General features: G+C 38.4%; 1 protein-coding gene across 3 annotated transcripts in view; it reads left to right on the top strand.

The window, feature by feature from the left end:
- The window catches only part of PALLD (palladin, cytoskeletal associated protein), a 208775-nt gene extending 200046 nt beyond the window's left edge, over nt 1-8729 (top strand). For all 3 annotated transcript variants that reach the window (XM_050895394.1, XM_050895395.1, XM_050895393.1), the window contains 5 exons: nt 2296-2428; nt 3403-3610; nt 4344-4509; nt 5417-5550; nt 6551-8729. In XM_050895394.1, the coding sequence (XP_050751351.1) occupies nt 2296-2428; nt 3403-3610; nt 4344-4509; nt 5417-5550; nt 6551-6723 (814 nt within the window). In that variant the 3' untranslated portion in view covers nt 6724-8729. The remainder of the gene's footprint in view (nt 1-2295; nt 2429-3402; nt 3611-4343; nt 4510-5416; nt 5551-6550) is intronic.
- Nucleotides 8730-13266: the final 4537 nt, after the last annotated feature.

Here is a 13266-nt window from a genome sequence, read left to right as displayed (position 1 = left end):
CTTAGTCTCCACAATTCAAGAACATCCTATCAGAAAAAAGGTCACAAACTCCTAACCTTTTGTGTTTTCCATTTCATTTGGTGTAAATTTCCACGCCCCCCCCCCCCCCCCCCCCCCCCCCCCCCCCCCAGTTTTGACCAGTGCTGCCTTTTTATGCAGCTGCAGCAGTGAGATGGTGGCTTTCAGAAGGACTTTCACACTTCTGTGGTGCTAGTTAACCTGCCTGGCTCAGCCTTGCAAGACCTTAAGAAGCACTGGCTACCTGTACTTTATTGGCGTCTTATCAACAGAATCTAACCAGATGCATATAAGTACTATGAAGGCAGATTTTGCATGGGTTGCTTGCGCTGTGTAGCACTCGACTAGATGATACCGTCATTCCTAGTGGGTCTTGCAGCACTAACTACCAAAAGATAAGAGTACAGTTTTTCTTTATTACCATCCATCTTCCATCCCAGCTACATGCATATGAGGCATGTATGCTGGCAAAATTGGTTAGGAACTTGCCAACTAGAGCCTAGTGTTGCTTACGAGCTGTAATGCAGGAGCTACTGAAGTGGCTTCAGGCATGTTCAAGTGGCGAAAAATATTAGGTGCTTAAGACCTGGATTTAGGCACCTGAAGAGTTACATAAGCTTGTAGTGTGTGCAAAGATGTCCGTCTGTGTTCCCCATTTCAGTATCCATTCCTACATTAATAAGCAGTATGGGCTTGATTCCCCCCCCCTCCCCCATTTGCCTTTAGTTATAGCTGTGGGAAGCCCGCAATGATCACTAAAAAGTAAAAATTTATCTATTTATGACAGATAGTACTGTAGCAAAAGTGAAGACTGGTCAGAATACAAACAGAGCAATAATAGAGAGAAGGACAAAATAAACCAAATTCAAGCAACTCTAATTAAACTTAACCTGAGTGGAACAGAGTGCAGCCAGAGTGTTCATCTTCCATATAGTAGTACAGCATCTTGTTTTCCAAATGTAGCTGTTGGGGGTTTTAAGCTTTTTTTGTTATGAATTATTTTAACCTAAAGAAACGCCCCTGGGCAGTAGAAAATGCAGTATAGCCACATATACTGCAGCATGTATACTGCAGACACTGGCCCAAACAGAAACACTGGCAAAAGTTAACAGAAAATGGAATTCAGAAAAGAGAATTTCACTGTAAAGTGTCATTGATAAAAGTTATCTTGGAGGATATTTGAATAGTTCCTCTTCACTGCAACAGGATGTTACTGTAGGCAGCAGTTGGCTCCAGAATGGAATTCATTGGAGCTGAACAGGCAAGGACAAAAGCTGATCTAAAATTTTGTTTCAATTATTACAAGTTTGTTTGATCACTAAATCACACAAATGGAATAATGCTATTTTTCAATTGGAAAAAAATCCAGTTAAACAAGGAACCTCTTGAAAAAGATTCAATAGGTTAACAGGCAAGAATAGCCAATGCTGAAAACAGATTAAATGATATCATGGAAGCTTAAAGTGATTGATACTGTTTCTGGGGACAGGAGTTATTTTTCCTTCTTTTTATTTTTTATTAAACTTTTCACAGTACCTTTATGAAGAATAATTTAACAACCAAAGTTTTTCTTCCTATTGCTCACAAATGAAATTCTCATTGTTAAGACACCACAATTTGGTGGCTTTGAAAACGTTCAAGAATATCTCAAACAAAAAAACCTGTTAAATGAGGAATAAATGTCCACAGCACTTCAATCCACAGAATTTTCCGTATGGTCTTCAGCAGTGTAGAACAAGAGAAGACGAAATACAAGGCTGATGTGAGAAGTCTCTTCTCAGCTGAGATGAGTTAGCTTTTAGCTGCTGTTATTTTCTGAAAGGTGAACATAATTAACAAAGAGTACCTGCACTTCCTGGTGTAATCAGCAACAGTGAAGGGATTAAATACACAGGACACTAGAAATGGGGAACTGAAGCTATATGCTAAGGCCTACCGACTTATTTGTATTTCAGTGATTTAAAGACCAACTCTACACAAAAATACTATCATGTATAAATACATGATTATTACAAGCAATTATTCTGTAGCAAGATTGTTTTCTAGATCATATTTTGCCACAACATGTGAATTAAATGAAAGTAACAATAAGTACAGTGTCATAATTAACTCAGTCTGAGCCAAATGCTACGAGTGTATGTGTGTAAATATGGAGTGATTATGTTATAGCTCAAAGAAGTGATTCAAAATTCAAAGTAGTCTTATAAGTGATTTTGGTTCTTCTGATTTAGCAGAGGAAAAAAAAAATAATATACCTTTATTTCATGTTATTTTAAGACCACGATCTCGATCAAGGGACAGTGGTGATGAAAATGAACCAATTCAGGAACGATTCTTCCGGCCTCATTTTCTGCAGGCTCCTGGAGACCTGACTGTTCAAGAAGGAAAACTATGCAGAATGGACTGCAAGGCAAGTATCACGCCAAGGATAGCAGCAATCTTTCTATAACATTAGCTGACTCAAAAACCAAGTTAGTTTCTTTTTAAAGCTGTTTTACCTATTGGCAGTTTGAGCGACTGTCAATAGGTTAATCAATCTCACTGCTTATGAGGAAGTGGATGTTAAAAGTTTGCCTCCTCCCCAGTGAAAGTGCTTCAGGCAAATCTTACAGCTCACTGTAAACTGATTTTTAGAATGCAGCTGTGCTGGGGTGTGGGGGGAAGCAGCACACACTATAAAGACAGTGTGCTTCTCCATTTTAAGTCCTTTTACTAGCTGAGTTTCGATCCCCCATTAAAGTTTCAAACAACATAATCTTGATTTATGACTTTGCCTAACAGAATTAATTAAGGCTTGGATGACTTCTGTTTACTTTATACTGATATATTTGGGAGAAGCTATTTGTTTTCAAGCAGTACCCACAGCAAATGGCACGGCTTTCAAAAGCGCAAGACTTGTTCACACAGACCAAGCATTAACTAGTGCAGGCGGTGCTGTCACTAGGTGACACCTAAGTGAAATGGAACTTAAGAGTTCAATAATTAGTAAGCTAACATCTTTTTGTCTGCAAGTTTTTCACAAGAAGTTAATCTAGAAAGGAATATCTTCTCATTCCACTTCAAGAGCAAACAATAAAAAAAGACAAAAGGTGTCACCCTGCCTTTTGTTTTGCAATGTATTATTATTTAGCTTCTAGCATATCTAAACACTGATCTTTTATCAGTCACGCCCATAAGACATCACGGAATTCAGGGAGTTGGCCAGAAAGTAAGTAAATGAATACAACTGAGTCAATGTGTAATTCAGGACAGAATTAGATCTTTAAATCTTGTGGTACACCTGCAGTAGCAAACAAAACCAAACTTCTCTGCAGTAACAAGTCAGGACTCCTCCAGTGTTTCGTATGGCTAAGACCATTTCCCATTATTCTGTTTACACTTAAGGTTAGTGGATTACCGACTCCAGATTTAAGCTGGCAACTTAATGGAAGACCAATTCGCCCTGATAGTTCCCACAAAATGCTAGTGCGTGAGAATGGTGTGCACTCCTTGATCATAGAACCGGTCACAGCCAGAGATGCTGGAATCTACACGTGCATTGCCAGCAATCGAGCTGGTGAAAATACGTTCAGCCTGGAGCTCATTGTTGCAGGTAACATCTTCATGCTAAGCTTCCACACTGAGCACTGTAAGGATGACATGAAAAAGGAAAACGTAAGTGCCGTCAAATGACATGGTTGAGGGGTGGGGGGTAAGAAAAGGAAACCTGGCAGTAACAGAACTATAGGCTATTTATAGGTGATACATTTATGTTATGTTGTGGCCTAAGTTGACTGGCAAGTAACCTCTGTGCACACAGTTAAGAAAAGAGGGCGGCTGTCCTGAGGCACAGTTGAGGCCACAAACCAGACTATTTACTTGAATGGGTTTTTTAACGGCAATTTGTGCAGACCCGTATCTACCAATGGGTAGGTAGTATGGTATGATTTGTGTGCTTCACAGCATGTTAGACTAATGCCATTCCAGCCTTCTGGCAGAGCAGTGCCTTCTGTAACTAAAAGCCCATCCTTTTATGGAGCATGAAGGAGCACTGTTTAACAAGCATGGTGCAGCCACTTTATCTAGTCTTCATGCTCCACATTTCAATTCTTTCGGGGAAGGGGGGGAAACCACTCAGCTCTATTAGCGCTCACTTTTGCCCTATTAAAATACTGACGTGACTGTTTTCTTCAGATGAACCGGGATTGGACTTTGTGATTAATGAAGACAACACTTAAGTTTCCTGCCACTCAGATTTTTCATTATTGGTTTTTAGCATGTTGCTGAAAGAAAGGCTACATTTTCATAGACTAGTGTCAACATGACTGCAATCTTTATTTTCACAGCTAAGGAAGTACACAAAGCACCTGTGTTTATAGAGAAGCTACAAAACACAGGTGTGACTGAGGGATTCCCAGTGCGACTCGAGTGTCGAATCTCGGGGGAGCCATCTCCTCAGATATTTTGGAAGAAGGAGAACGAGTCACTCACATACAACACTGACCGAGTGAGGTTAGACTGACTTAGAATAATCTCCCCATGTATAACTTCAATGGCGATTTATCCTGTAACACAAATGAAAACCTTGAAGGTCATAAGAATGCTTTGTGTGAACAGCAGCTCATAAATATTAACTAGTTATTGTAATAATTTATGAGATTTACTCAGACTTGTGGCCAGCCTGGTGGCCGAGCCAGAACTAAAATGTTAGTTCTGTTTTCCATCCTTGGACTTAAACAACTATCTTTGCATGTTTAAGCAAGTGGAGAAGTAGTTTTGCTCTTCTAGAACTACGACTTATAGAAATTTACTGGTGAAAACCTAGGCTTCTAAGTAAAGCTGTCTGCTTCTCAGCAGAAACCTTGATTCATAACTCTGCTGTGTAGTTAAGCAACTAGGATTCAGTATTTTATATTCTAAGTTCTACAAACTTGTCTTCAATACTTGCTAACACTTTGTAGGAATGTTTAAAAGCAAACTCATGATATACTGCAAGAAAAGGAACTCGTTACGGATGTGACACTGTAATAAATTAGTGCTGTCCTTCTAAATACCTAAGACTATTTCAGTATCTCGTTCCTCAAGTTTTTTTATCCTTTCCCCAAAAAGTCTGGGTAAGGTCTGGCATCCCTACTACTTAAATCAGATTTCTAGATGTCTCAATCTGTAATTATGAAAGAGAAGTTACTTTATGCATTTTTGCTTCTTAGTTTTCAATACAGGACATTAAACTGCCAAATTGTCAACCATACTCAAGGTTTTATTTTCCGCTTGCTAATTTCAGAGGAAGTTCCGTATTAATTAAAAGTGGACTATAATTAATCTGTAACTAAGATTGGGTTGGTTAATAATGACATTTAAAAATAGTCTATGCTGTTTTGCAATTTAAATAGTAATTTTCTACTTTTCTTTTGTTTAGCATGCACCAGGATAACTACGGCTACATTTGCCTGCTTATTCAGGGAGCTACAAAGGAGGATGCCGGCTGGTACACCGTTTCAGCTAAGAATGAGGCTGGGATTGTGTCTTGCACTGCCAGGTTGGATGTTTATAGTAAGTGACTTTCATTTTCATGATCACATTAATCCCCTCAAAAGCAACAGTTCTATAAGTTTCAGTTTGTTCACAGAATGGTTTACATTGGTCTCTCTTTCTTTTGTTTATAGTTTCTCCTCAATAATAACGATCCACATCAAGACAACAAATGCTCTGTCAAAGTACATTTCACCATCTTTCAGATACCTAAAGCAAAACAAGCATGCATGCTTTCTGTTTTTGCGTAGTATATTAAATATAGCTAATTAACAACAGATAACGGCATGATTACATTATTTTTGTGGATCATTATTACTATTGCTCTGCTAGCACTTCCCTAACCTTTTGTATTCTTTTGTACATTAGTCTGTAATACACCTGTGACAGCTACCAGAAGTGTAGTACATGTTTTATGGCTTTCTGCTTCATTATTCAGTTTGTTCCAAAGCAGCTCCTTACATAGTGAACGTTTTCTTAAACCAAAATCTCTTACCAGTCGTCTTGTAACAAGAATAAACGAGGTGGGGCGGGGCGGGGCGGGGTGGGGCAGGGCAGGGGGGCATGGGCAGAAGAAAGACTGGAATGATAAATGATGGTTTCTGTGGTGGTAGTGGGACTTGTGAATTAAGAGACTTGGTTCGGCATTCTTCAGCATAGGAGGAGTGGCAATGGCAACCAGATGATTTCCTTTCATATACAACAAATAACCCTCGAACAGGCCTGTCACTGGAATACCAGCGCACGGAAACAAACCCCTTGCTGTCACCCTTCTCAGTGACAAAAGGAAAAGTAGAAAGCCATGCCAAAAAGGCAAAGTAACAAACACATTTGAAGGTGAAACTAGATGCTGAGGAAAAAACCAAACCACCAAGAAATGAAACAAACTTACCTTTGATATAATGGTTTTCTGCTGCTCAGAAATTAGCATCTCCTTTACAAAGAGTTGATTGTGCATTTGGCACGCTTTGTTGCAAAGCTCAAGACGGCCAACATTTTTTCTTTCCTTTTTAATCTACAGCTCAGTGGCAACAACCACCTCAGACAACCAAGCCAAAGAAGGTGCGGCCCTCAGCCAGCCGATACGCTGCACTTTGTGACCAAGGACTAGACATCAAAGCAGCTTTCCAGCCTGAAGCAAATCCAGTCCACCTGACAATGCAATCTGGCTTGGTAGAGAGTGATGATCTGTAGATCCAGCTGCCGCTTCCATCGTTTTCTTTCAAAGCAGAAACACTGAAAGCCATTGCCTTGACCAATGATACTCCTATGTCACTTTATGCAAAGGCAGACACCTTCAAGTACAAAAGATAAACAACAAACACAATAACCATATATTCCTTATTCATTATACCAAATTAGAAGAATAGATAGATTATTAATAGAAATGTACACATTGCACAACAAATCACATTCACCAGTTCCTTATACCTAAGTTGCTTCAGCTCTTACGAATAACCCTTTTCATAAAGGCCAAAATACATCAGAGACAGATTTTTCAGAAGAGAACACTATCACTACATGCCTTCCTAAGCAGTAAGTAGACGCTACACAATCTTAATGGCGCAAGATGTTTTATTTGAGGCCATTAGATCACAAAGAAAATTAGAATGTATCGTTATCTATAGTTCTAAAATGGCAACGCATTCTGATAGCTACAATGAACAAGTGCAATATTGTAAGAATAAAACAGGAAAGGGACAAGGAAGAGAAACGTAAGCAAATGCTGTATCTCTGCACACTGCTTTCTATTCTACAATGAAAAAAATATCTTGCCTTAAATGCTGTTAGTATGGACAATTCTATAGAGCAACATCAACACCATAACTTTTAAATTCTTTTGTATTTTTCCTTTTTGCCATCTAGGAGGAGGCTTACTTACAAACATACAGCAAAGACAGTTTAAGCATAAGTAATTTAACCTCTTCAAGATAATGAAGAAAAAGAGCTGACAGGTAATAACAGCCTACTCCAGACCATAAATATTGGTAACTAGATGGGGAAAAAAATGCCGACAGTATGAACCGCTGCAGTAGGTTACTGCAAGGGGTGGGAGGGGGACAGGGCAAGAGGTTGCAACTCTCTGTAGATTTCCTGAAGACAGTCTGTAACCTCGTAATACTCCCATTCAAGAATCTGAAATTCTAAGGTGAGCTGAAATCTAGGGAGTGTATGTATGGGACGTTTGACTGTTTAAAGCTTGTGTAATGTGTATGAGGATTTTAGAAATGTATAGTAAGTAAGTGAAAAATGGGTTGAGACTGCAATATGAATTTAAATGACAAGTATACACCACAGGTGATAAGCTTGCAGATCTGAGGAAGTAGAAAATGAAGATGGACAAAAAGAACATCAAATTTGCGCCTTTTTTTTTTTTTTTCTTAACATAGCACGTGTCTCTGGTAGATTTCATTTTTTTCTTCTGATTGTAGACAAATGACAGCTCTTTTAGTGGGTAGAGTCTGTGCACCGTGGATGAAAAACCTGAAGGCTACTTTCAGAATGCAAGGCAAATCCACATCAAACTGGAGCCCCACCTAGTCAGACCTGACTAGGTAGTTTTAAATTAGAACCAAATGAATTTCAGATGAAGGGGAGGGAGGGATGGAAGAATTACTAGGCCTGACAAGAAAAATGAGCATTTGATGGTACGAGCTACGATACTTTGCTATGAAAGGAAAACACTGTATTCCTTATATGAAGCACATATATGGTATCTTTCATTATTTATAATAAAAGTGTTGAAATCTTTTATCTCAGTTCAGTTATTCAGAAGTCCTGTACTTAGTTTGGTTTTTTTAATTTTGTAATTGTGTACACCATATATTGCATTACTGCTATACGTGTATTGCTTTGTAAGTACACAAAGTTTGTTTTGTTTTTTAGTGACTAATAAACTTTAGCACATAAGGTAGTACTATTCTGGTGCAGGATATGACCAGTTATGGGGATCGTTAATCTAGATTAACGTCATAGTCTGTCATCTGGGAATAATCTGATTCTATTCTAGAAAAAGTATGTCATATCATTCGCCAAATTTTTCTCGACTGTGACATGCTAATTTACTTTTTTGTTTAGCTTCACTAGCATTTTGCCACCTTTTATTTGTATTTATAAAAAAATGTATTATCATTACTTTGGATTGTTGTGCTGATATAATGTGGGTTTAACATCAATAAATATTACACAAATAGAAAGTTTTCCTTCTGGTAAAGACTATTAACTGTTTCAGTACAAGCATGCAAGTGTAAGATTTAGAAATTTCAAATATTATGAATACAGATGAAATGAGGGCTATATGCAGCATCTAAAACTGACTAGAATTTATCAGAATATTCTGCTTGTGACCCGGAATCTTGTTTAAACAAAACAGAGGAACATGACCCATAAATTCTGAGAAACTTGTGCTGAATAAAAGTACTTGAAGATGCTTTTTTTTAATAGGTTAGAAAATAGGCAGGTCTATTTTGTGTGTCTAGTAATTGCAATATGACATCACTTACACCTGATTCTAAGTAAGTAAAGGGCATGGTCCAAGTGCTGTTAAATTCGTTTAAGAACAGTCTTCTAACAAGGCAATATCAAAATTAAAAAAATAAAATGTTAAGATTTACTTGTAAAATCCTGAATATTAACTAGCTGCTGCTTCTTTCCTTTCTGTGCAAAGATACCAGGAAAGATGCAAGATAATAATTTTTTTCTTTTAGGTTTACATTTCAAGCATTCATCACTACAAACAGAATTATCTCAGCAATTAAGTGAGTACTGATATTAATGGCGATACTGCAACTGAAGTCAATGGAGTTCTGTCTGCTTACAGTAAATCTGTCTTTGGCTTAGAGACTAAAAAACTGAGACTGCTCTTGTGAGCTGGTTTAAGATGAGGTCATCATCACTTTTTGCCTCTGTATATATGTACAGACACACACTTAAGTAGTAAATCACATCTCTAAGCAGCAAAGTTGTTTTTATGAAAACATTCAGCTGTGCTGTTACTTAGTTACTGGGACTGTTTGGGTTTACAAATTCAGAGATAGAAGCGTGGCACAAGAAAATGACATACTTTTCAAGCCAAAAATCTGAAAATCTTGGAAGCATCAAAGTAACTTTCAGAAGTTCCATCTCCCTCCGCAAACTCCAAAGATAGAGAGTATGACCTGAAAGTGTACTTTTACCATTTTATAGGACTAAAAAAAGAAGTCCTAACTTCTCGCAAGACTTCAGGTTTAGCTATGGGAAGACTTCAAATTATTTAGGAAGCTGCTCAGTCCAAGCGTATTCAAAGCAATCGAAGACTCAATGCAACTACATTCAGGAACGCGAGAGAAACCTCTGTCAAGAGCACCAACAGTGAGCTGCAAAGTTCCACATGCATGAAGGTTTGTTCAGCTGGTGGTGTACTTTAACACACAATGCCTTTATCCTGCAACTTCACGACAACAGCAACCATTAGTTAACACACACAATTTTTTTCCATCACAGTCAACTGGGGGGGTGGGGATCAAAACCAAACTACAGTCCAGTTTGAAACCCTAGCTTATAAATCATAGTTTCTTTCTATATTACCACTCTCAAAGACCATTTTAATTCACTTAGGTTGTATGCTAATAAATGCCTTGATTCCCCACATCTGGACAACTACAACCTTATCTCTGCAAGCAGCCCAAACGGATTTAATATGTAAGTAAGTAAGTAAGTACTTCATGAGATCATATTATCCATCATGTCATGATGCTGAGGGAATCAGCTGCATGCTCTGGCTGTACAACCCAGCTGCCAAACCCACGCTGTGTAGTACAGATGGATTAATGCATGGACGGGAAATGCCTGCTCAGATTAAGCACGTTGACAACAGACCTGATTCACTGCCTCACAATTCAGCTGTACCTGCAAGGGGCAGAATTTGCTGACATTTAGCTCGTTCTCCTGAACCGGCTAAAAGAAAAAGCCCTCCCCCTGCACAGTTTTTCTGTTTGAACAGAACCATGAGCACATAAGACACATCAGGCACATGAAAACACAGCTCCTGCCCCAAGAAATTTACAACCTATTCCAGACAGCACACAGTATTCTTTAACATGTCTTAAACCTTGCGACTCTAGTTCAGAATTAAGCCACAATTTGCATCCTTTTACAAAAGTGATTAATACATAAAATGATCTCATACTGCACTGAATCTCCAATACAAATGTCGTGGAACGTGACAATGTGTTTGGAACATAATGCTCAACTCATGCTTAGAGCAAAAAAGCCAGACTACAAGCAACAGTACCTGTGCAGCAATGATTTCAGCAGCTATACAGAGGAGGAAGACGAATGAACTTCAGTCCAACACCACCAGGAAGGAGAAATTTTTTGCTTTATGAAACAACAGCAGTGCAACAGGTAGACCCTGGGGAAGGGCCAAGTCTTGCGACCGCTGTCACTTTCCAGTTCTGTAGTAGCATAAATGGTCCAGAAACAGCTGCAGAACAAGAAAGAAGAGAAAAATAACAGCACATGGCCACTACTCAGAATGATTACATCATTGACGGCAGGAGCTCTACAAATCTCATCAGAGCGAATGGATTAGGTTGGGGGTTTTTTTGCCTGAAACTGTTCTGTTAAACACTCAACTAAACATATTGTCAAGCTTTTTTTGGCCAAGTCTTGGCCCAGACATCACAGAGTATTTCTACAAAGGAGAACGGAGGGTACAAAAATACATTGCCAAGGACAGGACCTTTCCAAGCTACTGCAAAAGGTGTTGAAAATAATACCTAATAAGATAAGATTTCCCATACAACAGGCAACACACCTCTGCTCTATTGCAGATGAAGAACTAGTGGATTTTGGAGACAGCTTTTACCTGCAGCATTTGTCTGAGCAACTGCTGGAGTCATTTGTAGGAAAGGGCCTGCCTAAAAGAAAACCTGTTTTACCACACTATTCTACAGTATAATGCACAATTCTGTTTATTAACATATTAGATCACTTCCTCCTACAATACTTCAGAATCAGATTCACAGAACATTTTTGTAATATACTGTTAATTTACAATAGTTTTATCTTTCTTAAATTCTGTATTAACTTCAGCTGTACAGTCTCTGATCATTGACTAATTCAAGTATAATAATGTATAATAAACGAAAACCTAAAATAAAATGTAATTCTTCCATCAGTACAACTGTTACTAAAGCCAAAGATCTTGAACTGTACATGGATGATGTCATTTCAGGTATGGAACAGCAGCAGCTTTCAAAAATTTCTGTTTGCTAAATTCCAGATCCACTTTCCACTAGGAAAAAAAGTGTAATTACATAATGTAGATCTCCAAATATAAATAGGCTCCGTGAGTTGTTTCCCTCAAAGTCCTGTATATGAAAAGCATAACACAGTTAAAAATCTTAATAGAAGAATGAAGTAATTTTTAATTATTACTTTTAAATATTTTCTGAGCAGCAAATCCATTAAATGACTAACTTCACAAAAGCAGAACAAAGTTTTCATTTGTGATTATTAGTGTTTTCTTGCAACACATAAAAATGGGTGTAAGAAAAGGCACAGCTACCGCTACTAACTGTCACTCTAAAATAATGAATTTCAGGTCAGCCTATACATCCTAAAAGCAGAGATGGACTGTCACAGTGTTTCTAATCACTAATTCCAAGGACTAAGACATCAGTGATCTGTCTTTGCCCAGGACAAGCGCCATCCAAGCCTAAGGTGAAGCAAAAAGAACACAGCACCTTAAGTGGAAAAAAAAAAAAAAAAAAAGTTGCTGATCAGCGCGTCTCCACCGCCCTTACTTCAGAGTTCAGATTTGTCCTGGCTGCTGTTGGCAGATGTCAAGTCAGAATTCAGGACTGAACACCCAGCAAGCGTGGTTGAGCTCAATGTGGAAGTCAGAGGAAGCTGACGTAGCAGAGCATTAATCAGCAGTTAGTACAGCAGAAATATAGTTCCTGTTTATGAAGGATAATACAGTAAGGGGAGCTCAAATGAGTTGTCCTTTTTAGAGGCAAAACTAAGTTTATTACTTTGGCAATGCAAGTACCTCTTCATGGGCAGCTTCAGCTGAATATGTCTCAATAAATCGTTTCTTATGAACAAAACTCACCTCACTTATTAATAATCTAGTATATTTGGTTCTCCCCCAAATGGAAAGACACCACCTTAATTAATCAGTGAGAGATACAGGCGCATGATAAGCATTACTGGAAGCCAGATAATACAGCATTAGGAAGAAAGGAACCATGGTGCTAATAGAAACAAATATTTTACAGAAAGCTTAGTGAACAGCTTTGCAAAACCATGTAGTAAATTAACCTCGCTAATCTAATAATTACAGATCGACTGAATACAGCTCCACTGCATAGCAGAAAGCTTAGCATGACCTCCACTCTGGTGCCCTGAAAATTATGGTGAACTATAAAACTACAGGAGCTCTCCGTTCTATATGCCTTCCAGCAAAAGAGCTACAAGAACCTGCAGAGAATGGATGCAGTTCCTGTCTACTGCTGGCAGAGCCGTCTCACCATCAAAAATCATATATGCACACCAAATGGCATCTATACAAAACACATGCAATTACTATATTGTTTCTTTTCTCCAGGGTTGCAGGAAGTTTTCAGTAGAAACCTACCAACTACCTGAAAAAAACAGGATGAAAAGTCAGACTGACAGCAGCAGGAAGTAAAACACTGTAACATCGAGCTTTTAACAGGTCTTCAACAGACGGGTGGAGATCTATTTACA

Source organism: Gymnogyps californianus, chromosome 4 (genome assembly GCF_018139145.2).
Source record: "Gymnogyps californianus isolate 813 chromosome 4, ASM1813914v2, whole genome shotgun sequence".
Classification (NCBI taxonomy): Eukaryota; Metazoa; Chordata; class Aves; order Accipitriformes; family Cathartidae; genus Gymnogyps; species Gymnogyps californianus.
The sequence above is the reverse complement of the archived record's forward strand: the minus strand, read 5'-3'. Positions and strand labels throughout refer to the sequence as shown.